The sequence below is a fragment of the Cottoperca gobio genome, chromosome 21 (assembly GCF_900634415.1).
Source record: "Cottoperca gobio chromosome 21, fCotGob3.1, whole genome shotgun sequence".
Lineage (NCBI taxonomy): Eukaryota > Metazoa > Chordata > Actinopteri > Perciformes > Bovichtidae > Cottoperca > Cottoperca gobio.
In genome coordinates, this window is record NC_041375.1 from 8433020 (window position 1) to 8458252 (window position 25233).

Below are 25233 nucleotides of genomic sequence, written 5' to 3' on the forward strand. Positions count from 1 at the left end.
CTACATTTGGAGACACCAAAAGTTTAACGCCTCTGGCCTCAGCTATCGCCGGCGTGGAGGCATAACAACGTGTGTGTGTGTGTGTGTGTGTGTGTGTGTGTGTGTGTGTGTGTGTGTGTGTGTGTGTGTGTGTGAGAGAGAAACACAGTGGTGGGCCTAACAGAAACAACTTTAAATGTCTTGGAATTCTTTCTATTTATCTGTTTAGTTTTAACACAAAGTTTGTTTAATGGGTCACTGAATTGAGACGCTTGTTATGGTCTGTAAAGTAAGCATCACCTTAAAAGCTAAACTCAGGGCAAGCAAGTCCTCAAACCTTGTTTGGTGGCGCACAAACTGCCTGAACACTACTTTAAAAAAGTCAATAAAGTCAATCATTTCTCTTTTCAAACATAAAGTTCTGATTGATTAGCAACACTTTGTTTTTGCATTTATGGTGGTTACAAAATAAGCTGAACAGTCGAAAACAATAAAAAAGTGCTTATTTCAGAACTGTTTATGTAATATAAACATCACATTTAGGTCTAGCATCTGCCTGTGCAAATGTGTTGAGTGGGGAGTTATGGTTAGTGTTGCTGAAAGACAAAATGGAAGAATGTGAAAAAGAGAAAAAACACATCAGAAAGGAATTTCTGCTCAAGGTTGAAACCTTCAAGGTACAATGAGAGGAGGAGAGTATTTCACCAAACTCTATCAAACTCCTACTGTCAAGTAGCATTCCAAAATAATGGAATTTAATACGAGAGTTTAGGTTCAATCACATAAACATTATCATTAAGATGAGAAAGCTGACTACTTGGGAAACAATCTGGTCGTAGACATCGTCGTCTCGCATCTCCAACGTCTAAAGTTGCTCACCGGACTGTAACAATGGGCAGCGCTCAGATAAGGAACTCTTGCACCAGATATCCGCTGGCTACACTTTTGTCTGATTGTAATTGTCATCTCTCTGTAAAGTACTTTGTTTTATATGTTCTCTATTAATAACTTGACCAGTCATTGACAGCACATTCGAGGTTAGTCATTTCTGTATGATTAGCTTTTCTTTTCGGCTCATTCTGTTGTAATTATTTTAGAAAACTAAATGTTATTCACAAAAAAAACACTTTTATCAATTGTCAAATAAGACAATGGCAAGGCTGTCACAGCTGCTGAGTGACAGCCTTATAACCGCATAACGCTTTTATTTCTCTAATTGAAATTTCATGTTAGCTTGTGTTCTGAATTTATTTCTTGACCGCAGAGTCAATGACATCCTTTCAGACTCCACTGGAAACTTTCAGTGACAAATTAGCATTTATGGAAAATCAAGCCATTTTATTAATTATTTAAATGATAACACAATACCACATTTTCTCTTTAAACTCTATCAAACTCTAAACTTTAGAGAAACGCAGTTAATAAAAGAAAAACATGAAAGGGTGATGGGAAAAGTAGATACAAAGGGACAAGAAAATAATAGTAATGAAAAGACGAGTAGCTGAGGTGAATAAATCAGCTTCATTTCCTTTTCAGAGAAAAAGCAGCAGTAGTCCTCTTTCCTCTCACGTTTCTATCTTCTCTCTGATGGAAGTCATTGCACTGAAAATAGTGTTGCACTGAAGAATGATGATCAGGAAGACATGCACAGGTGTTGGAGAGTGTGTACTGGAAAAGGACCTGTTTTTAAAGTCAAAACTGAGATTTTGGTTATGTCAGAAAGTTGTGTGAAAGAATCAGTGCTTGATCTAATATGCGGGGGTCAAACATTCTCTGTTTGGTTACACAAAGCTACAGTAGTTTCTATAGGAGCATAAAAAAGAGAAGGCACACATAAGTACAAGGTGGAGGAATATAAGCCAAGAAAAACTGTAAGTGTTGCAGTTTTCTTTGCCTCCTGCAGTGTTGTTTCTGTGTTTGTGTGATCACTAAGGGCGCCACATGGGGCTATAGCGCACTCTCCCAGGCTCAGGTTCAGTCTTTGTGTTTGTGTCCAGGTGAGTTTTAGTATCCCATGTGTTTGTTTTGTGCTCACAGTAGTGTGGGAGTTTGTGGCCAACTGTTCATACCTGAATTCTGTGTGAAACTCCTCGCTGCTCCCTTGTGTCCTGGAAGTCTCAGGTTAAACTTGCATCATGAGACAATGCTGGCTAGCAGCCGATCACAGCTGCACACACACACAGACAAACTAAGAAATCCCAGGCAGTGTGGCCCACAACTCTGGATCGGCCCCGGCACGCAGAGCCAGTCACCCTCACCTCTGCAGCGACCTGGAGGATCCAGCCAGTGGGAAAGCCTGAGTATAGTATGTGTGCTAGCAATATGCCTCAAGGTTAGCAGTGTGTGTGTTTGTGTGTGTGTGTGTGTGTGTGTGTGTGTGTGTGTGTGTGTGTGTGTGTGTGTGTGTGTGTGTGTGTGTATGATGGGAAAAGGGGAAACAGCTGCCAGTGGAGTTTACCACAAGTCATTACTGTGCACAGGGGACAGAGGAAATGTAATTTTTATACACAAGCACTTGATAGGATACATTCAGTATTCTTAATACACTGTCCATGACCCTGTCAGGATGTGAGTCTTAGGACACACACACACACACACACACACACACACACACACACACACACACACACACACGCACACACACAGGATTTGCCATAATCAACACTTCCACTTCTGCTCTTTTGTATGTGGTCATCAGCTTGTTCACACATTCCAACAGTTGACCTAAAGTTGTCTCTACCTCTCAAAGGATTCATTTACACTCACAACTGTGGTTCCCAACAGGTATTTTGAGCTCCAAAAGGGTTGTAAGATGTTATTTAAATCAGAAAAATTAGTCTTTGTTTTAACTGGTAACCCGTGGACATATACATTGGTTGCAGTATTAGATATACTGGGGCTTTGTTTAGTTTTTTTGTCTGCATCTTGTTTTTTTGGAGCCAGATGTGACCATATTTGGACGAGAGGATGGAGCTGTGGAGCAGCGAGGCCCGGCGAGGCCAGGGACCACTGGCATAGCAAATGCTAAGCTACCAGCTAATATTAATTAACTGTGATATTAATTAGGATGCTAATTTTGGCTTGCAAAGAACATGAACAGCCTTTTTTAGTACAACCAAACGCCAAAACAACGTCCCTGCAGCGACGCCATGATAACGATTTGTCAATCACAACGTAGCCACGCCCTAAAACATGCCCTGCTTTATTGTCTATTTTATTGTAAATGGGACCTTAAATTACAAAATGAACATCGTGCTGTATTGAAGAAGACTTGAAACAAAACTAGCGATTGAGACCATAAAATCATTAGGAAAATATTTACTGAGGTAATATTTAAAAAGAGAAGTAGGTTCATTTTCTCATTGACTTCTATACAAACGGACTTCTTTTTGCAACCAGTGCTGGCCATTAGAAAGAATGCAGGTTTAAGGCACTTCCACGTTAGCTTCACTTTTCAGACCTGAACGTTTCCCTTGCCTGACTTACTATACCTTTATTTTGAAAACGAAAACGAAACCAAATGAAGTAAAAACAATTCTAAAATAAGCATTGCACCTATTTTTGAACTGCATCTTTATCCAAGAGACTTCAGGATCTCGAAAACTTTTGAAACAATCCCACCCAAAATACAGTATTTCCTATATTTTTCTGGAGTGCACACAAAGTGCTGAATGGGATGATCCTATCTGATGACTTAATGGAAAACAGACATTTGGCCTTGTGTATCACTTCTGTATACAGTATCAATGCTGATTTATACACTATTGAATTGCACCATCAGTTTCAGACAATGGTGAATTACACTCACTGAAGAACCAACAACCCTGAACACCGTGGTAGATTTGTATTAACATGTTTAAAGTGTATGTGTGTGTGCACGCGAAAAGTGCTTGTCACACTTGAATCATTAGTCCACACAGTCAAAGAATAACAAGATCGTAAGTTGACAATAATTAATGAGGATTTTGGGAGGTCTGGCAGTTCCAAGGACGGCCTTCAAACACATAGTGTACATGAAAAACAATCACAAGTCAAGGATACAAGAAGCAGACTGCCAGGCTGCCAATAATAGCTACAACTGAACAATACCTTGCCAAGCAGACACACACACTCACACACCCACAGACTGGCAGGCACTCATAATAGGAAATCCAAATTACAATGGCTTCCAATGATTATTAAAAGTATACTATTAATAACTGCTAATAATTACAGCATGCCAAACCTGCCCTGGGAGGGAGGCTGGAGCAATTACACACCCATTCAGTCAGTGACTACTTTATACAGTCAGTCAGCGAGTCAACCAGGCTGTTTGACAGTCTCTCAAACAGTCAGATAAATGACCAGCACGGGGCCACTCAGTACGCCAGGAAGTTACTGTAGGGTTATTAATCATGTGAACAGATTACACTTCAATTAAAGATACAATAAGTGAATGAGACCCGCAGAAGACAGACGTCTCTCAGAAACAGAGCCTTGATAATCAGCTTCTCGGGTTCTTAAAGGAGCACTTCCCTTTGACTATGTTTGCATCCACATATTCTGGGAAGATTGATCAATTAGCTAAGAACACCAGACAATTTGGAGCCATTATTTTGATTGTGGAGAAAATACTTCCAAAATATATCTGCCTAAAGTCAAGCTAAGCGTTCGACCTTCTCCACCAGTTGTCCGTTTACCTTCTGCATTCTTCTTTTTCAAGCTGGAGAAGTCCTGCACAGCTGGCTCGTCTGAATTTTGTCTGAAGTAGAAAACAAAACAATACATTAAGCTTAAAGCTTAAGATATGTATATCAGTGAGGTCAACAGTGGCAGGAATAAATGAATGATGTACACATATATATATATATATATATATATATATACATGTACATCATTCATTTATTCCTGATTGAAACATATTTGCTGCCACTGTTGTTTTATATACTGCATATATACACATATAGACAGCCAAGAAAATCTATGGAGTAAAACTTTTATCAGGCAGGTAAACAGTCAGTAGTTGAATCCTTCCACACTTCTCATTTGCTCCATTTCAGTGACACGTTTGATTCAGACGGAGAGAAGAGTCTAGAAGCCCACTGCAATTAATCTTTGTAACTACTTTAAGTTCTCACATGCATTAACACAAACACCAGGACTTAAATAGCCATTATAATCAGGATCTTGGATGTTGAAAATACACAAACACACAGACACACTTGGTAGATCTATACTGAACACTGTGCACAAAATAAACCTTGGCAGTGACTCGGAAGAATTGAATTACTTCCTCTCCCTCTCCCCATTGGCCGAGAGGTCTGGGATATGCTAATTAAGCCTTGACTGATAAAACACTCCCTTGGCCTCTGCGTCTCATTACTACTGACTTCTCTGATTGCAGCCCGAGTCCAGCACCCACAGTGTGTGATAAATAAGAGAGTACCTTAAGCCACAGGCTGTGACTAAATGCTTATTAATCGGAGGGATATGACCTAGCAGTGTGATGGCACTACGCCAGAGAAACTTAAAAAAAACTTTGTGCCGCAATCAGTGTACCTTATCTTCTTTTTCTAATTGATAATTAGTCTTGCATTAATTTAGGGGCCAACATCTATCTCTTATCACAAAGGTACAATTTATCAGCAGCTTAAATGATGGAGTAAATTGGGTTGGCAATGTTAATGATTCACCTTGTAGGGAATGGGGGACAAGAGGGAAATAATTTCTCCTGACTCATATTTAATTAACCTTAGCAGATGTGCTGGGCATGCATTGTGGCATAAAAAAGACATGCTTAAAACAGTTTAAGAAAGTCAACTTTGACAAATCCTCGTTTAAAATGAATATTTTAATGCAAAAATGAATATTTTAATGCAAAAATGTTATGTATATACAGAAATATAAAATGCAGTAAAAACAGTAATAGCAAATCATTGTTATTGTTACAATATTACAAAAGAAGATTTGTTTTTTGGATGCAAGCAGTTTAATAAAATGTTTATACTTCTAAGACAGAGAGGTTGTTTAGTTGGCTCCTTCATACTCTGGTCTCTGTACAGGGAGAACCAAGAGTACCAGAACTCTTCATATAGCAGACTCTGGTTAGTACCTTCAGCCTATGCAACACATAGTGTACTGTCGAAAAACAAAAAGCCATATTAACAGAACGTTTGATGTTAACCATGCCATGCAAACTGCCAACATTGATTTTTTCTTCCCAATTTAAAATAACTAGAAACTGAATTTGGTGAAATCGAAAGCTGTTTCTTGCAGTAGCAGTAGTAACAGTGGCCCAACCCTCTGTGGCTCTGGTATAATCAAGCAGCAACACTAACTATCATTAACAAAACAAATACATACAATATTAATGCTTTTGAAGAGTAACATACATGTGGAAATGCGTACCAGTATCAGAGGAGTAACAATAATTCACCTTCATGTAATGTTCACAATATACTGCAGCTCAGCACAGCTTCACCAGACACTCTCCCAGCGTTCACTTACACACAGTTAAGAAGACATAAGAGGTGCAATACATTTTTGGAATGAGGACGACAAAATCTTACATGTGAGCCCAGGAGATAATTTCTCTGGAGCTCAATAACATGATGTAACACATAGGCAGCTACAATTATCCAAAGTTATAAAATTGACCTTTTGGTAATGAACAGAACTCATTTTGGTATAGTGGCTACAGATTGCAACATTTTAATTCAGCAAAGTATATTATTAGTTGAAACGTCTCATTATCACAAATTACCTTGAAGGTCCTGAAAGTATAAAACAATCATGTTATATATAATAATATGTGTATATATATATATATATACACATATTAAAAAAATCATATTTCATTTCAGCTTTACCATTTTCCCCTTTAATCGTTTTACAAACATTTTACACATACAATTATTTGACATTTACAAGCCAACTACCATTTATTATTGACCTTAGAGCTGCAACGATTAGTTGACTAGTTGACTAGTCAATCGCACCAAAAATAATCGTCCACTATTTGGATAATCAATTAATCGTTAAAGTAATTACTTATGCAAAAATGTGTTGGGTGAGTGAATGATCTAAAGGGGCATGTGAACAATTTTGATGTTGCTTCTCTATACTTGACCACCAGGACAATCTCCTAAAACTGTGCTTTATAATTATACTTCAGTATGCATTGACAGTTTGATTTGGAAGTTTGCCTTCATTATTAGTGCTGGAAAGTGATAACATCTTGAATAAGAAACACATTAAGTAAGTCCCAAAGTTACTAAATACAATCAATATAGCCCACTCATTCAACCCTCCTCCTACTACAGAACAACTGCCGCCCAAATATTTATAAACTTTCAATCTTTCCTCTGCTCTGTTCTTCTTTGAAAACTCTCTGAATCAAACCATTTTGGACCATACAGGCTTTGGCCTTATGGCTCTGCACATGTTCTTACTATTTCTTCCACCTCCCGCCAAGCATACTTTCAGTCTATTACTTCTTACTTTAATCCATCTTCCCTCTCTATGTTCTTTTTCCTTCCTTGATTTTCCAACTATCTATTATATTCGTTTCTTCCCTCCTTTCTCTGTTTTCCTAAATTCTTTAACCTCTAACACTCCTACTTTCTTCGTTCCAATCAAGATCCTGATCCGTCAATCAAACATGCAAAGGAGATGATTTTCAGACACAATCTACTTCACATTCCTCTGCATGGGCTTCAGTTAAATTATTTCATCGTTACATTCACTTCAGTGGGATTTCATCCTCAATCATATTGACAGCAATGGAATTCACCTAATCCTGAAATGTCATTTTAAACATTTAATCTCCATTGAAATGAATACTGCTGAGCTTTGTGGAGTGATACACAGAAATGTTGAGCTGGACTCTCACTCTTAGCTACACCTAATTGATGGTTTAGTAAGTGGCAAAATGGATATACGCTGTGGTGCAGTGCTGAGAAGAGCACTCTGAAGCTCAATACCGGTTTCAACAGGACTTGTAAGCACTTCACCATGCGGTGACGCCTACACCATCAGGTCACAGAGATGTTCCACAAACATCCATTGCATCTAAACTACAGTACATAGTGTATACAGACAACACAGAGAAAAAGAGGCTGCTCAGTAATAGGGAGTAAAGATAAGCTCTGCAACTGGTCAGTTAAACGCTTGTCTTTTCTGCCTGGTTACCCAACAGCATGGACATCTCCAAGTCATTAATCTCTATAAACACAAATATAAACAGACATCTGAATATGAAATCAGAAGATACATATTTTGGTATGTACAAGATTTTGGTATTGGAAGTGTTCTGGTTTCAGTTTGTAGTCTGAATGGTATTGACACGTTTAAGCGCGGTTTGGTTGAGTGCAGGTAAACAGTCCGCGTGGAGAGCAAACGAGGCGGAACGCATTGGCTGTAATGCAATTCGGCGTTGGCTATCATTTGACAACAATTGGCTAATTGTGAGGCAATCCGGACATAGACGTAGTATTTCAACTCTAACTACATTTTCGCGTCTCAAAATTGCTAATTGGACTGTAAACAATGAGCAGCGCACAGAAGAGGAAGACTTGGGCTGGATATCCGCTGGCTAAACCAGAACCTTAGAGATATTGGCCAGAAAATGGTACCAGACTGACATGTGACAGCCCATTGTAGTGGTTTAGTAAAGGGTAAGAACTATTTCACCATTGCAGAAGTTTGTCCTCATTTCTTGCTTCACATTGCTGTCTATCATGTTAAAGCATTCTTTCCAGAATGATAAGTTCGTAGCTTGATATTCGCATCCTGATAAACGTTTGAGAAATGTAGTTGTCAGCTTCTTGTTTAAAGCAATGGATTATCTCTGAATTTGATGTTTGATGGGAAACCAAAAAAAATAGCAAAAACTCAGATCACGTTGGATTGATTCAATAAACACAGGTTGGACCATGGATTAAGTACTGATGGCTGTTACATTTTATCCAAGAAGTTTAAATAAAGTGAAATATTAAAAGACAAACGTAAGTTCAATAATAGTAATATGACCTAAAATTCATACACATTTGTGATTAAGAACATTTTCCATCATCTTCTACATCTCAACTCGACTCAAACACAAACTGCTTCAGTCTCAAGGATACATTTGGCTTTATCGCACAAAAACACTGATGCTAGAAGGTGTCATTTAATTCTGTGAAGGTTAACATGTCACTACATGTTATATTGTACAGTAAAATATCTGTCTTATTCGTGGAGCAGCAGCAGTGAAACCAGCATGTACAATATAGAGTATGTAGAGCTGTATGTATACGTTAATTTAAATGGATCCAATTACCTGACTGATTCTTGAAAGAGATGACTTAATCTAACTACAGTGAAAAGTAAAAACCCTGCTAATTTTATACTGCAGGAAGGCTCAAAGTAATTTAAATGACTTCAAACAATGAGACATTATGCATCACGCTGGCCACTCTATAATTAACCTCCTTTACCTTGCTTGTCTGTGTATTACCATATACTTCAAACAGCGTAGATAATGTTTGATAATGATGGTGATTCTAATCACACAATTTAGAGGTTTCAACTCTATTTCATTGGAGTACCGCAAGCAGAAGAGCTGCACAACACAAAGCAGTTAGCATTCTGCTCATTCTCATCTCTGGACCTGATTCGTCTACACAGCTGCTGTCATGGCATTCTTCTGTCTTGGGTTGGTTTGCTGTTGCTGTTGCTGTCGCCCTCCCTCCCCAGTATAGCCATATTGGTCCGGACTGGGATCCACCAGGTGCCTGTAACCCAACAAACATGTTCTCAGGGCATAGTGGATTTGTGTGATTTTACTCAAAATGCACTGATGTAGAATTTACTTGGCATCGCCTTCATCCACAATTCCCTACCTGTAACCTCCACCCCCGGTTCCACGCGTCATAGTGTCGTACCGAAGTCCACGAAGTGGAGGGATAGGAGACGGGGGAACATCCTGCCGCAAGGGTCCTCTCTGCTGGGAGCTGGAAGCAAAAAACAAGAAGTTCACCATTATCACAATATGAGAAAAACAGGTGAGGGTGGGTGTGCTGTTTCACAACAAAAGGCAAAGAAAACAATGAATGATTTACCATTGTAAGAATAGTTGCATTTAACCACAATTGAAACTTTGATCTAAATTGTCAAAAGTTCAAGGCAGCAGATAAGAAGTCAGGCCTTACTTTCAGACTCCTCTGCATTTCTGACTCATGTAAGAGTATAACCTCTGTGTGCAGCATTATAGATCATGTGATATAAAGTAACTTCCTTGCATTTTATTACCTTGGGTGGGGGTAGTATCCAGGGTCGACGCCCCGAGGATCACCTTGCCAGACATATGGCTGACCAGGTGGGTAGCTGGAGTAAGACGGAGCAGACTGGGAGTTGGGGTTTGGGTAGGACGGGGCAGACTGGGAGTTGGGGTTCGGGTAGGACGGGGCTGACTGGGAGTTGGGGTTAGGGTAGGACGGGGCTGACTGGGAGTTGGGGTTAGGGTAGGACGGGGCTGACTGGGAGTTGGGGTTAGGGTAGGACGGGGCTGACTGGGAGTTGGGGTTAGGGTAGGTTGCGGACTGAGGGTATCCCTGTTGGGCCTGCGGAGGTCCGGGATAATGACCTGACCAGGGTTGCATGGAGTAGTCAGCTGGATCCAACGGTCCTCGTCTGGAAAAGTGAACGGAACAATTTTAAAACAAATGATGGCGTAAGAAAATACAAAGTTTTAAGAGGTTTAACACATGAGTTTTCTATTTTCTTAGAACATTTTACAGTTAGTCAGTACAGGTCCATTCAATCCCTTAACTAATCAACAACGAGGAAGACAGCCAATAGCCGGCTTGTCTGAGAAAAGTTTCCTATGGACGAACTCTTACAAAATGCAGTTACTTTTATTTGACAGACTATGGCTATATCTATGGTCAATGGAACTAAAGCTGTGGCCATTTTGTTTTTATATCATGCTACCTGAACATCAATTATGAAATGCAATTAGTGAAATAAGACACTACTATGCAGTTCTAACCTCACTCTCAAAAATCCTTACAATAAAACAAATTGTCCATCAACTGCTGGCCCAGAGAACATCATGTTAGAGTTTTCTCTTTTTGTTTGGTTTGTGATGATCTTTTCATGTCTTTTAATAAGAACTTGTAAACAAATACTAATGCTGCACTTCTTGCCAGTTTCTCTGGTAAATGTGTTTACTAAATGGCTTAAATATTCATGAAAATCTGCTACAAACTATTTGTTTTGGGCCAGAGAGAGAGAGATGCATGCCTGCAGCCAACAGCCCATCCCGGCCAAAGATCACATAGCAACAGAATATAAGTGACATGTGACAGTTTTAAGTAGGCTAGGGCTCAGTTAACATGCACGCAAACACACACGCACAGCTGTGGTAATCCAGTACAGTCCTGTTAATAGATATCGATGTCTTGTGCTCAGTGGAAAGCAAGTACACAAACATGTGTCGTCCACATAGCTCACATTATGAGGTATTACATTTTATCTCTCTGTCTTTCTGTCTCTTCTCATCTGTCTACATTTGTTTCTCATCCTTCCTCAATCTAAAGTCTGCCTTTTTTTTCCTTCTTTCCTTTCTGTCTTTCAAATTAAGCTTTAAACTTTCCACTTTTGGAAGTGTATTCTTGCTCGTTTGTGTACGTACATAAATGCGAGATGAATGTGTGCATCTATTAAAACAATCCTGCAGTATTTTGATTATCGACACCTTCAAAATAATGTGTACTGAAGCCTGTACTTGTGCTAAAATGTGTTCAGAGCAGAATCGTGTAACTCTCAGTGAGCGTCATAATGACACTTATAATGGTAATGCATAGATGAGCAGGTGGGACTCCACAGCTATCAACCAATCACAGAGTAGACCTGTTGCCTGGAGATAATGTTAATGTCCACAGACATGGAGACAGACAGACTGAATCAAACACAGATTTGTACATAAATACTTGCACAGAGTGCGCGCGCACACGCACGCACGCACACACACACACACACACACACACACACACACACACACACACACACACACACACACACACACACACACACACACACACACACACACACACACACACACACACAGTGCTGGTGGTCTCCATGCTGACGCCTGTGTGTGTCAATTTGGGTGGTCAGCAGTGGAAAGTGTATAACTAACTACATGCCCGTCATGTTTGGGATGTCTGCTTGTGCCCCTCCTGGCTCCATATCCGTCGTGCGTGACAGCACACACACACATTACATTTCTGCTTCTCTCATCTGTCAGCCTAACTGTCATCTGTCTTCTGTTTTTCAACTTATTCTGCTACACTTATTGTAAGTCACTCTGAGTACGCGTATCAGCTTCATGTCTCGAATGTCTTCCTTCTTGATAGCCACAGCCGTTTTGTCTGCTTCTCTTCTGCTGGAAGTGTACTAACACGTACAGTGAGTCTGCCAGCTGCCCCGTCTGTCCATGTGTCTGACCGCCTCTCTCGCTCTCCTTTTAGAGGTTTTATGACTACAAGTCTGCCTGCCAGCCTATCTGCATGGCTTGCTATCCATCCCTGAGCCTGTATACCTGCTCCTCTATCAGTCAGTCAATCTGTCACTGGCCCCTGGCACCGAAAATGTCACCAAGGCTGAGATAAGAGCAGCGGAGAGGTGATGCGGAGGTGAAGAAGGCAGGACAGAGAGGGAAGGGGAGAGATAAGGTAGAACTTAAGTGGGGGAGGAAAGGAGAAGTATAGGGGGAAGTATGAGGGTTGGATGCAGATGAAAAATAAGGATAAGAAGAGAGGTAAAGAGGTGAGGAAAGAATAATAAAGGGCATTAGGCAGGAGCAAAAAAACATATGTCCTCTAAAATGTACTAAGTAAGAATAATCAGCAGCTCTTTTGAACAAATGTTTTACTTATCTACTACCTGCTTAAAAATGGACTTTGATTAATTGAATTATTATGCTTTCAATAACTTGACAATCTTTTTTTTATTAAGCTATATCAACAATAATTTGTCACAAGATAGATGATAAGACGAGTGCAAAATAAATGTTTCCACATTCCACATAAAATAAAATATGAAATAGAATAATGTCAGCCTTATCCTTTAAACATTTATTTAGATCCATAGCCAATGAAACCGGATGAAACGCCAACAACATTTAATTGAATTATTGAATTACTGAACACAGAGATAATTAAGAATAGAAAAAAAAAGAGCATTTGGAGTAAAGAATGAAACGAGATGAGGATGTGGCAAGGAGGAGTGAGAGGCGACTGTACTGTCCATCGTTTTGGCAGAACAGATCAGAAATAAAATAATAAAACATTTAAATATATTCTACTTCATTACCAAGCTTTTATTTCACCTCTGTAAACTTTTGCTGGTTACAGTTATAAAATGCCGTACTAGCTATTATGGCTCTGACTAATTTGTGCTTAGATTTCTTTGTAATGCCGTCACTGCCTGTTGGCAATATAAGAATGATCTACTGGAAATCGAGTGAGAAAACATAAAGAACACATTGTTTATTTATAGGATCTGTAGGATGATTGGGGGCTAACAGGAGCTGGAGAAAGCTGGAAATATTTAAAGTTTAATTACATTTTTAATAGCGTATCTTTTGGGTTGTTGGCCAGACAAAACATTTAATAAGTTACCTTTGTTTCAGGAAATGTGATGCGCATCTTTCACTATCGCTAACATTTTCAGACCTAAGGATTAATCAATGAGTCAAAAAACAAACAAACTACAGATTCATTGATAATGAAATCATTAGTTGCAGCCTTAGAACCTTCGGAGAGTTGCCATATTGGGAATAGGGTGGAAATCCAGCGGGGATCTTAAAGGGAATCCACTGTAAATCCGGTGGCAAGTTTGGAATTCTCCCTCCAGGAACCCAGTCAGCACTGCACAGCAGCTGGGGATTATGGGGTAATGAGGATGGAACCCATTACTGGCACACACACACTCACACACACACACACACACACACACACACACACACACACACACACACACACACACACACACACACACACTCACACTCACACACACACACACACACACTCTGCAAACCTTAGCATAAATGCAATGCTAGCTCCTAATCACCCCCTCCCAAACCCCACGTACTCTGGAGGAGGCAAATTGGCACACAGCTGGAGAGGAGTTAAGACCAAATGAGGAGTCTGGTGGTCTGTGTGCATATGTGTGTGTGAGAGAGAGAGACGGGGAGAACGATAGAAACAGATGTAATGAATGAGAACAGCTTCCTGGCACATGCAACAACTAGTTTAACATAATTGAAAGAGTAATCAAAGCAAAACGAAAGAATTGAAAATGTTCCAAGCTGAACGAAAAAAAGCTATTGTGGGCTCAGTTTGAAGCGCAATTCAACTATCTACTACCTGTAAAGGGAAGACTTCTTTATTGTTGTTAGTTATGTAGATAGTGCAGTCAGAGTGCGTAGGTTAGATATTTTTAAAAGGATAATGGGGATGATTTCTGTGGAGGTCTGACAGTAATTGAGAGTAATGTGAGCCTTCCTAATGCCCTGGTATTTAAGAGATTTCTGATGGATTTTGGAGGAAACAAGGAGTTGTTATATGTCCTCTGCACCTGCCCCTCTCTCTCTCATAAACACACACACTTTCACTTACTCTTTCTAAAAGGCTGTAACACTAGTGGAAACACACACACATACTCACACACACATACACAGCCATCGATCATCCCAGCCTGTCTTAGAATAACACAAATACCTTTAGGAAGGAGAGACAAGACGTCGCGATGTGACACAACACATTAAAAAACTCCTGAGAGCCGACGTCAGCCGCATCGCAGATGGATTGTCTCAATAAAAACACTAAAGCACAAACACAAACAACACCCACCGCTTCAACATAATAAGAGAGAAAAGGTTTGAGATGAGCGGGGGAGGGTTATAGAAGGTGAGAACGAGAGGAGAGAGGGACAAAGAGGGGGAGGTAAAGAGTGATATTTAAAGTGAGGGGGGAAAGGAGAGGAGATAAACTACTGCAGCTTTAATCCAGTTATATCTTTATGAGTCTTTATAGAGCCAAGTCCTCACCTTGTGCTGATTTCCATTTCAAACTGATTTTAGGCTTGAGGTTGGGAAAACACTTCATATATTCAAATTGATTCAACAGCGTCAGATTCTTTGTCAATGAGAGTCACGACATTTTGACAGTCTGGTAATAAAACAGATTAATAGCTGAAATTGTTCCACAACTGCTGTCGTAATTTCATTTAGTGAGCCGCAGTGAAAATGGAGCCGCTGTGAAGTAATGTCCCCGGAGTTAAACTGAGTTTAACTTAGTTCCATCTTCCTAATGTGATACTTCATTATGAAGCTTTAATCACAGATGCATCACAGTCCAAACAATGAGGCAATAAAAGCTTAAGTGAGAAATAATGAAGAGTTGAGAAATATTTTATCTTCTACCGAAGGTAGGGCAGGAAAGGAGGGGAAAGTCTGTTTGTATGAAGATTGTCCTGGAATAAAAATGAAACATGCGTCACGTCTTGGGTTTTTTACAAATTACATTTAATATTGGTTTTGATATTAGTTTAGTACCTCAATATATTGTCAATTATATTGTCAAGTTATCTATAAAATTGATTTATGGAAGAAAGCCATCACCAAAATCATAGGGTACTCAAAAAATGTTAAAACAAGGATGATCAAGGAAGAAGCCAAGTCTAATGGAATTGCCAATAGACAATGTGTCTTCATTATAAACAAATTGTTACATATGTTGGATGAACAATATATAAAATGGGGCCCTTGAGCTGCCTAATAGTATTAATATTCATGTATTAATAATATTAACAAGGACAGTTAAGCAAATCTTTATTTTTCACATGTGGCATTATGAACTCTATAAAGCAGAGCCTTAAAACATCAAATGAGTTTCAAGGAAGTCATGTGTTGCTTATGAATATGCAAATTTAGGCTGCTTTCTGTCTAACTAATGTTTACTACATGTACAATGTGTCCACACAGAGAAACATAACATTGTGCCATGTACACTAGTTGTGGCAAGAGTCAATAATATATAACAATATAAGCATGAATCATTGGTTTTAGAGGCATCAGACAGGCAGCTACCAAGAGTTTAATGCATTAAGCAGCGAGCGAAGGCGTTCAGCGTAATTGTCAGTTGTCTTTGTTTGACTGAGTAAAACCACACAAAGCTGCTGGGTGACCACAAATACACAGGTACAGTATGTGGCATCTGGAACTGTATTAACTGTGAGCAGTGAAGAAAACAAAGTCTTAATAGAACAGAGCTGAGTCATTAAGAGGGACGCCTGAAGCAGCAGAGAGTTTTTATAAGGAGAAGCCCAATAAGACAATAAGCTGTTTTCCTACTTATGGTTAAGTGGTTACATACTGTGTGTGTGTGTGTGTGTGTGTGTGTGTGTGTGTGTGTGTGTGTGTGAGTGTGTGTGAGTGTATGTGTGTACATGTCGGAGATGGTATTCTGTTGGTTCAGCTGTCAATGTGGTTTGTGTTGGCGCTTGTGTGTGTGTGTGTGTGTGTGTGTTAGAGAGCCCTAAACCTCCCTCGACTCTTGACCCCTTGAAGTCACATGATACTCCATCAGTTCCCACCAAACACTTAGAAGATGAGGTCAAAGGCTAAGGAAGGGTATTATCAACTAGGATTAGGGGGCATACCAAATACATAGACATAACATTCAAACACTGAATACCATTTGGTAAAGTTGACAACCATTTGGTGGAGGACTGGACCATTGATAACTAAGCAACTGGAAGCAAAGCTAACTTAATGTTTCATCATCTGGACACACGAGGGTTAAACAAAATTGATTTTCAGGATCTTACAATAGTTTGTTATAGAGGGCAGTGTTATATGTTTTAAACTGCTCTCACACATATCTTAAAACTGTGTTATTTAAAAAAGAAGAAGCAACTGATCGTTCACTAAGCCCCGACCCCCTAGTTACTGTTGCTATGCTTTCCATTCTCGCACAGAACATATGGAGGTTGCACTGATGACAGTGTCAAGTTGCTCTTTCAAAGTGGAGAAGGCCGTTATGTCCTTGGACTCTGGAGACAGGGGACTCTGCCAGTAGCCCTTGGTTAAATCCAGTGTTGTGTAAAAACGAGCCGTGTCAAGCCGGTCCAGGAGTTCGTCGACCCAGGCTTCGAATTTGGACACATCATTCACCCTGCGATAGTCCACGCAGAACCGCACTGACCCATTGGGCTTGCGCACCAGCATGACGGGGCAACACCAGTCGCTGTTAGACTGTTGGGCTTTCTTTCACAGATTGTTGAAACCATTGGCCTGTAAATGTACCCAGAAACGAACAAAAGCAGCTGCAGCTAGTTGCGTAGGTTAATGTTAAGGCTAAAATATGTATTGGTTGAAAACCAATCTCCAGCTGACTTTAATGTTTCCAGCTGAATTGTTATTTTTTAATCAGCCTGTGAAAGGGTTTCACATACTCACATGATGGCTGTGTTCACAATATCAGACTAAAAGAACAAGGCTGGAAGCTACAACTCCCAGCCAAAAAGGCAGCATCTTCACTAGCTAGTGGCCCGTAGGTGATATGGAAATGAAGGAATAGCATTGTCCATGTATTATACGGTACTACAGTACTAGTTAGCCCTAGTATTATAGCATGTTTAAGCCTTATATAAATAAGAATATAATTACAATGTTCTAACTTGTTCTATCACAACCCTTTGATTGGATGCTTATTACAGAAAACACATACTGAATAGTACTCAATAGTTATGCTTTAATGTTCATTTTTACAAGAGAAAATAATTTGAGGTTGAGGACAAAGCCATGATTTAGGCTAACCCAAGTTGCTGAAGTGTAAACTACTTCAAAACCAAATTAAGGAGCAGGACAGAGCTGCCATTGTTAATCTGAACTCAGGACTACACGTAACACCTTGGATCCCATGCAGTTGATTTTCCAGTCCTCAAAGGGCAATTTTCTTGTAACCACACATAATAATATAACAAGTCAGCTGAGGACATACCCTTTGCCTTTGGAAATAAGGTTTCTATTGTAGGTGGTAAGCTAGTTATCACCTGACTATGTTGAAAATGGTGCAACCTCATTTTGAAGAATTGGATGTTTTTTTGGAACCTCTTATTATGAAACAGCTGTCAATAATTGTATTCAAATTGTGTACCGGGTAAAAGCTGTGAACAGTACTCCTACCTGGTCACGGCTAACTTTGAATGAGTTTCTGTGGCGTAGTGACCGAGGTCAACATGACTGGTGCTACATGAAATACAAAACTGAAGATCAAGAACATTTGAGTGAAATTAAATTACAATACAGTTCATTTAACTGACGCGTTTGTCCAAAGCGACTTACAATAAGTGCAAACAATCATGAGGCTATACATATTGTTGCTGGGAAGTATTTAACTGGGTTAAAGTAAGATGAAGATGCAACCCTTTGTTTTTTTGACCTGCATACTAATTTTGTGTTTGCATTACTTGCCAAAGATGTAAACACTGAGGACTTTGTGTTAAAACGACTGGGGACCAAGTTTGTGTTTCCAGGAAAAGAGCAGGTCACTATAGATTACAATCTTCATCTGTATTCCTTGAAACAACAAAAGAGCAAAGGACAGAGAGAAGGGAGATGAATTTAAAGAGGATAAGAAGTTTGTGTAAACAGAAGATAAAGAGGTGTGAGACAGACAGGAGAGGAAGAAGAGGAAGAAGAGGAGACAAGAAAAAGATAAGCGCTGTGTCTCTCTATTGGATCCATAGTGCACTACTTTTATTATATGCCATTCTATTTGAAGGTTCGGAGGAGGGTTGTGTCTCAATGGTAACCCTAGAAGGATTTGCTGCCCGACGACCTTTCCTAACCTTAACCATTTGAGGTCAATACCCAACCATCTTAATACTTACTTAACCATCTTGTGAGAGTTTCACAAATAGAGGGTCAACATCTAGAAACAACCCCAAAGCAGTGTACTTGGCATGCACACTACTGTATGTACCTACAATGCAAGCCATTAAGTTCAGAAGAAGTAAACAAGAAGACAATGGGTGTAAAATTAAGGTGATAGAGGAGGAGATGTGATGGAGGAAAATGAAGAAGGAAAAAAGAGTTTTACATTTCAAAGCTGGAGAAAAATTTAATAATGACAAACAGGACTACAAGTAAGAGAGATTGAACCTCCCTAGATGGATGTCTAGTGAAGCTGAGAATGAAAACATGAAAGAAGGAGGAGGAAGAAAGGAGCAGAAATTAAGAAGGGATGGACAACAAAGAAAAGTAATGGATGGATGGGGGGAGAAGGGAGAGGAAGAGGCAGAGAGACAAGTTCTGCCCTCCAGAGAACTGGCATGCTGTAGGTCAGCATCTGCTGAGAATAATGGGCCCTACTTTAGAAGAACGTGCACACACACACGCACACACACACACACACGCACACACACACACACACACACACACACACACACACACACACACACACACACACTCATGAACGCTTGCTCAAACATTTCACGTTTGAATGAAACTAAACACCTTTCAGGGTCTCCTATCTGTCTTTGTCAATAAAGTTCTGTCAAATATGATTAATCCACCTGGATATCATGAATTACAAAATGACCAGTCCAGGAAACTAACGTGATTACATCCCCTGTGTATGTAAGTGTGTGTGTGTACACATAATTGCAAATATGCCATGTGTGTATCAGGTTATGAACATGTGCAACTGTGAATGCGTGAGGGTGCATAATACTAAGTACTTGTATTAAAGAACACAACTGAAGTGTTAAGAGAAAAAAAAAGACAAAGCCAGCAGGGATTGAGATGGAAATGGCCACAGGAGGATACAAAGAGAATGAGAGCGCGAATGACAGAATATGGTTGTATGGTAAGTACTTAAAGTAAAAAGTATGAGAAAAAGCCACAGTAAGAAAAAGGGGATAACAGGAGAGAGAATCAAATTAGCAAACCATAAAAGTAAAAAAAAGAAAATTGCCGGAGAGAATAAAAAGAGAAACAGCACTGAAAGAAAAAGAAAATTAGATGGGAGAAGGACAGAAGAGAAACCCATTAGAGGAAAGTGAGAGGAACTGAGGGATGAGGGCCTTCCAGATGGTAGAAGACTGTTGCCTCGGAAACAGAGAGGGCAGAACAATGGGGATTTGGAGTGGTGTTTCGCATCCCATCATAATACGGCCATGCCATTCGGAAACTGAGCGGCGAGGCTACAGCCAAAAAATTGTGGAGAATGACAATTTGCTGTAGGAAGCTCCTCATGAACTAAATTCTGATTCAAGATATCGAATGAGAGATGAGATGTTGGATCAACAAACTAAGAAATATGCTCTGGACCACAAAGCCAAAGGGCGGAATGTCCTTCACGACATTTGTTGAAGTCATTGCGGCTCCTTTTCTAATGCATTCACTCTCTCACCTTGCCTGTTACACATCAACTCCACAAGCAACGAAGTGTGCACACACAGAATCTTGAAATTTAAAGTTGAGATAATCTAACTATATCATCTATTAGGACAGATTAAAACAATGGCAGGAGTCCTACTTTGGTACACATAGGAACCCTTAGTGGCAGCAGCCAAAGATACAAACCAATGAGAATAAAATGTCTCTCTACTATGCAATAAATACAAGGATTCCTATTACCATATTTCAATCCTACTTTTAAAATCTATAAATACAAAGCTGTCCCAGAAAACTGAAGAAAATCTGAAAGTCGAAACATATAAATATGTATAAACCGCAATTATTGCATCAATGTTACATGATTTTGTAAAGGAAATATTCCCAGGTATTAGCTTTGACTGCTCTGAAATACACCTCTGCAAACTACATACGTTCACAAGCTCTACTATCAGAGGAAATGATAACCTTGTCGCTTGGAGAACCTCTAGAAAATGGCAACTTCAAATGAGGCCATAAGTCATGTTAAATGGTGCAAACCGAGTCGCTAGCAATATCAACTTTTAGACATTTGAATGTGCAACAGCCATAAAGATTGATTCATCACATTGGCAATGAATAGGCTGCACCTTGTAAGTACATGAATGGGCCATGTCCATCTATACTAGCTGGGATTCTTCAAACTAAAGATGACATTTAGTTATGGCAGTGTCATACATAACCACTTACAGGCAGTGTAGTGGGTGACTTCCTGAAACATCATGAAATCCATTACTGATAATGCCATATCCCATTCAAATAGCCTCCATTATTTCACATCTTGAGCCAATAAGGTTCCCCCTCTACAAGATGTAATAGTTTCAAGCTGGGGACATTTTGCTCTGTGCATGACCACAGGATACAAATTGCTGACAAAATTACGATCCCTCAATAGCCACTCATTTAGTGCATGAAGAGGAGTTCTGAAATTGTGCTTGTAACAGGCAGATGGGGGGATTGTAAAAACCCTGCTCACATCACAACACGGTCAAGGACTTTTAAGGAGGGACACGGACACGGACACACACACACACACACACACACACACACACATATGCACAAACATGAACAGAGAGAGAAAAGTTATGGTTTGCACTATACCTAAGCACAAGCATCTGTGTAACTTTTACTGCTCTACAATGACTTATGTCGAATTTCAGTTTCATTGAAAACAAAGTGTTCCTGCAACTTTAGTAGTGAATGTAGGACATTGGAGCTGAAGGTAAACCTGCACATCCATTCACTAACTCACTGCATTATTTTAATGTCAAACTCTTGACTGTTGCAGTAATATGAGCTGCTTCCTGTTTCAATGGACTCATAAATCACCACAACAATTTTTGGTGGGTTCCATTTGGTGTCAAAGAATTGAATATGAGCTCAATTTCTGCACACACGTGTCATGTTGCCTTTGATAGTTTATATAATTGGGAAATAGGACTTTTCATGCATGCAGAAACACGTTTAATTATCATTTTACTTTTCAATAGAACTTTGAGAAATCCTGAAAAAAAGAAGCTTGTAGCAGCACAGGAACGACAGATGGTCATTAGGCTGCTGCCAGATGTTAACATTTCACAGCTGCAACTGTTGAGACGTATGAAGCGCGGTCCATCTTCTTGTTCTTCAGAAAGACATAAATAATAATGTAACATTTCTTGATGTGTTATCCACATTTTTGGTGAAGCGTTAACTGCCATAACGTAAAGGCTCTTGTAAAGCCAGATGCAAAACAAATCTTACAGAATGACAAATCAATCGAAGGATAAGTTTCACCTGGGTGTTATTCTGCTACGATTCAAAATGTGTATCTGTGTACTTCACAAACTGTATCTAACCTCCTTCACTCCACATGAGCACAGTATCACTTGACACCAGTTCAACTCCAGCATACCCCCAAAAAACCTGTTAAACATTCACTGAAAGAAAAAATCTTGCTCCCTCACCCCGGGGTCCAGACATATGAAAGCATGTCATACTCCTGTCAAGCGGGGACCCTATGGTTCTGTAACACATTATGGGTTGTAACCCAAATTTTTAGAGGCCAGGATCAAGATCAAAGCTGTGACCAGAATTCTTTAAAGCAGTAACGGGTGAACACATCAGAAACACTAGAAGCTAGGAACAAGATAGGGTCAAGAGAGAAAAAGAGAGAGGGAAGAGGGGGGGGGGGGCAGTCTATGAGAGGAATGGTCTTTCTTGGGATCCCCTTCATGGCTAACAAACAAGCTCGATGAGTACAGAGACACAGAGAAAAACAACTGGACAATGGGGTGGATTGTGCTGCAGTTGTAAAGTGGTCTGGGAAACTCTCTGGCCTGGTTGGGAGGTCTTCTCAAGAGAGTCAGAAAGAGAAGGGAGAGACATTTCATTCCCCCCCCCACCCCGAGTGAAACAATATTCCACAATGTCCTTTTCACCCCCAGTTCAGAGAGAATGAAAATGAGAAGAGGAGGGGCTGGAAGGGAGAAAGATGCGAAGAGGAATGGCAGAGAGTGGAGGAAAATAAATGACGACATGCAACAAAAAGAGACGCACGGAAACAGAGCGAGAGACACAGAATACAACATCTGCTTTCTAATTACTAACCATCCAATTATCATGATAATGAGGAAGTGACAGCCTTCCCTGGAACCTGAACAGCAATTCTGATTGGTTCCTTTAATCCAATAAGAGTAATAACAAGGACAAATGGGTAAGGGTGTTTAGCTAATCCAATTGGGTCAAGGCTGCATTTGGAGCAACTGATCTCTGCTATCAACAGAGATCCTTGGAGAGCAAAATCATCTTTTTAATCAAAGTTGAGTCACATACATGGGATACGCTTACCACTTTATGTCAACCAATTGCCATTATGGTGATTTGTTTCCTCAAATTTTTAGGTTATAAAGATTCTTTCTTTCTTGATGATATAATTAGGGTCAATGCTCCTCTCACAATCCAACATTGTTTTTTCAACTTTTGACTCTATTTGCCCCCTCCTCCCTTTTTTTCTCCTGGCTTTGTTTCTTTAATATGAAGAATAATACAGGAGAAAACAAACATGTCTACCAGCGTGTGTGTGTGTGTGTGTGTGTGTATGATACAGAAGTATAAATAATGTGTAAATGGGGCAGTAATGGTACACACATGGTGGGGGCGCAAATTGCTAATGTTGACCATACGCACACTCAGATAGCCATCTACTGACCTCAGAATGACCAAATCTCACACACTCTCTCTCTCTCTCTCTCACTCACACACACACACACACACACACACACACACACACACACACACACACACACACACACACACACACACACACACACACACACATGCAAACACACTTCAAAATAGGTGTGAAATAACCATCCCTCACTATTTTAACAGGGGTGGGAACCTGGCTATAAAGTTACTAACGTTCTAAACTTCTGTCTGTCAGTAATAATAGTAACTCATTAACTCATTAACTTCATCTCTCTCGCTCTCTCTCTCTCCCTCTCTCTCACACACACACACACACACACACACACACACACACAGAGAGACATGTGTGCATACAAATTGTTGTTTCATCAAATATCAACATAACATTTGTTAAGTGGACTAAGGCACAAATCATTTATCCACAACTTTCCAGGTTTGATGACAGCCTTTATGTTTGCTCTCTCACTTAGTTTCAGACACTCTTAACTATCTAATGAAATGAAAATATACAGCTTTAATTCATGCCTGCTCTTGAAGCACACAAATGTAAATTACAAATAGGGACACACACTCTCAACAGAGGGCTCTTTTGTGTGGGGATAATAATAACATCACAGAGAGATGGAGTGGGAGAAGAATGGGAAAATGGTGAAACACAGAAAGAAGGTGATATGAGGAGGACGGGGGGGGGGGGGGGGGGGGGGGGTGTGAAGAGGATGGAGAAGTAATTTCAAGAAGATGGCAGTGAGAGGAGACCTTAGGTTAGCGAAAGGACATACGCTGTTGTGTCCTCCCCTCTTACTATATGGTCACTGTTCATTTCACATGAAAAACCAACATCTCTCTGCTCTTAGGAAAAATATTTTTTCTATTTTCTGAATTTTGAGCAGAGACCAGAATACTGAATGTACGAGCAACGGAAGTGTGTTTGAATGAGTTGCTGGAATAAATAACACATGCATTGATATTTACCATTAGATAACATCAATGTTTGACAATTTAACAAACACGATATAAAGAAGTTTGTTTTATAAAAAGGTTGCAACGATTAAATCATGTTTAATCACTTTGGCCAAAATGAACTTAAGTGTATCTTTTCTTTCTGATATATTTTATCATCAAAACACTGAATAGTTTTACAGAGTAGCAAAAATATACACAGCCTCGACAGACTCCTCTCTATTTCATGTAGTGACATTTGCTGACAGTTTGTTAGGTAGTGTTTGTGCTTTAGGCAGGGAAACATCATCCACGGCTGGGTCATGTTTTAATTTTAGAGCCATCCAAAATCTTGTCTCACAGAGTGCATGGAAACACACACACACGCACGCACGCACGCACGCACGCACGCACGCACGCACGCACGCACGCACCTATCCAGTGCTCCAGTTAACTGACTTCAAGTCAAACATACAATACCTGACTAAGCAACCCCACAGCTATTTATGCACTCACTTGGAATAATATAAACACACACATACACATACACAAACCTGGTCCCTCCCACACATGCATACAGGTACACAGGCATGCAGACACCAGATACACACAGCCTGCTAGCTATTTCTGGGCCAGTGGCAAAATAACATGTTTTGATA

The 25233-nt window shown here is 39.8% G+C and overlaps 1 protein-coding gene across 1 annotated transcript in view; it reads right to left on the minus strand.

Moving 5' to 3' along the window:
• Window positions 1-5790: 5790 nt before the first annotated feature.
• LOC115026262 (partitioning defective 3 homolog B-like) overlaps window positions 5791-25233 on the minus strand; it is a 234807-nt gene continuing 215364 nt past the window's right edge. Inside the window, 3 exon segments of the mRNA XM_029459004.1 lie at window positions 5791-9731; window positions 9840-9950; window positions 10249-10629. Of these exon segments, the coding sequence (XP_029314864.1) occupies window positions 9617-9731; window positions 9840-9950; window positions 10249-10629 (607 nt within the window). The 3' untranslated portion in view covers window positions 5791-9616.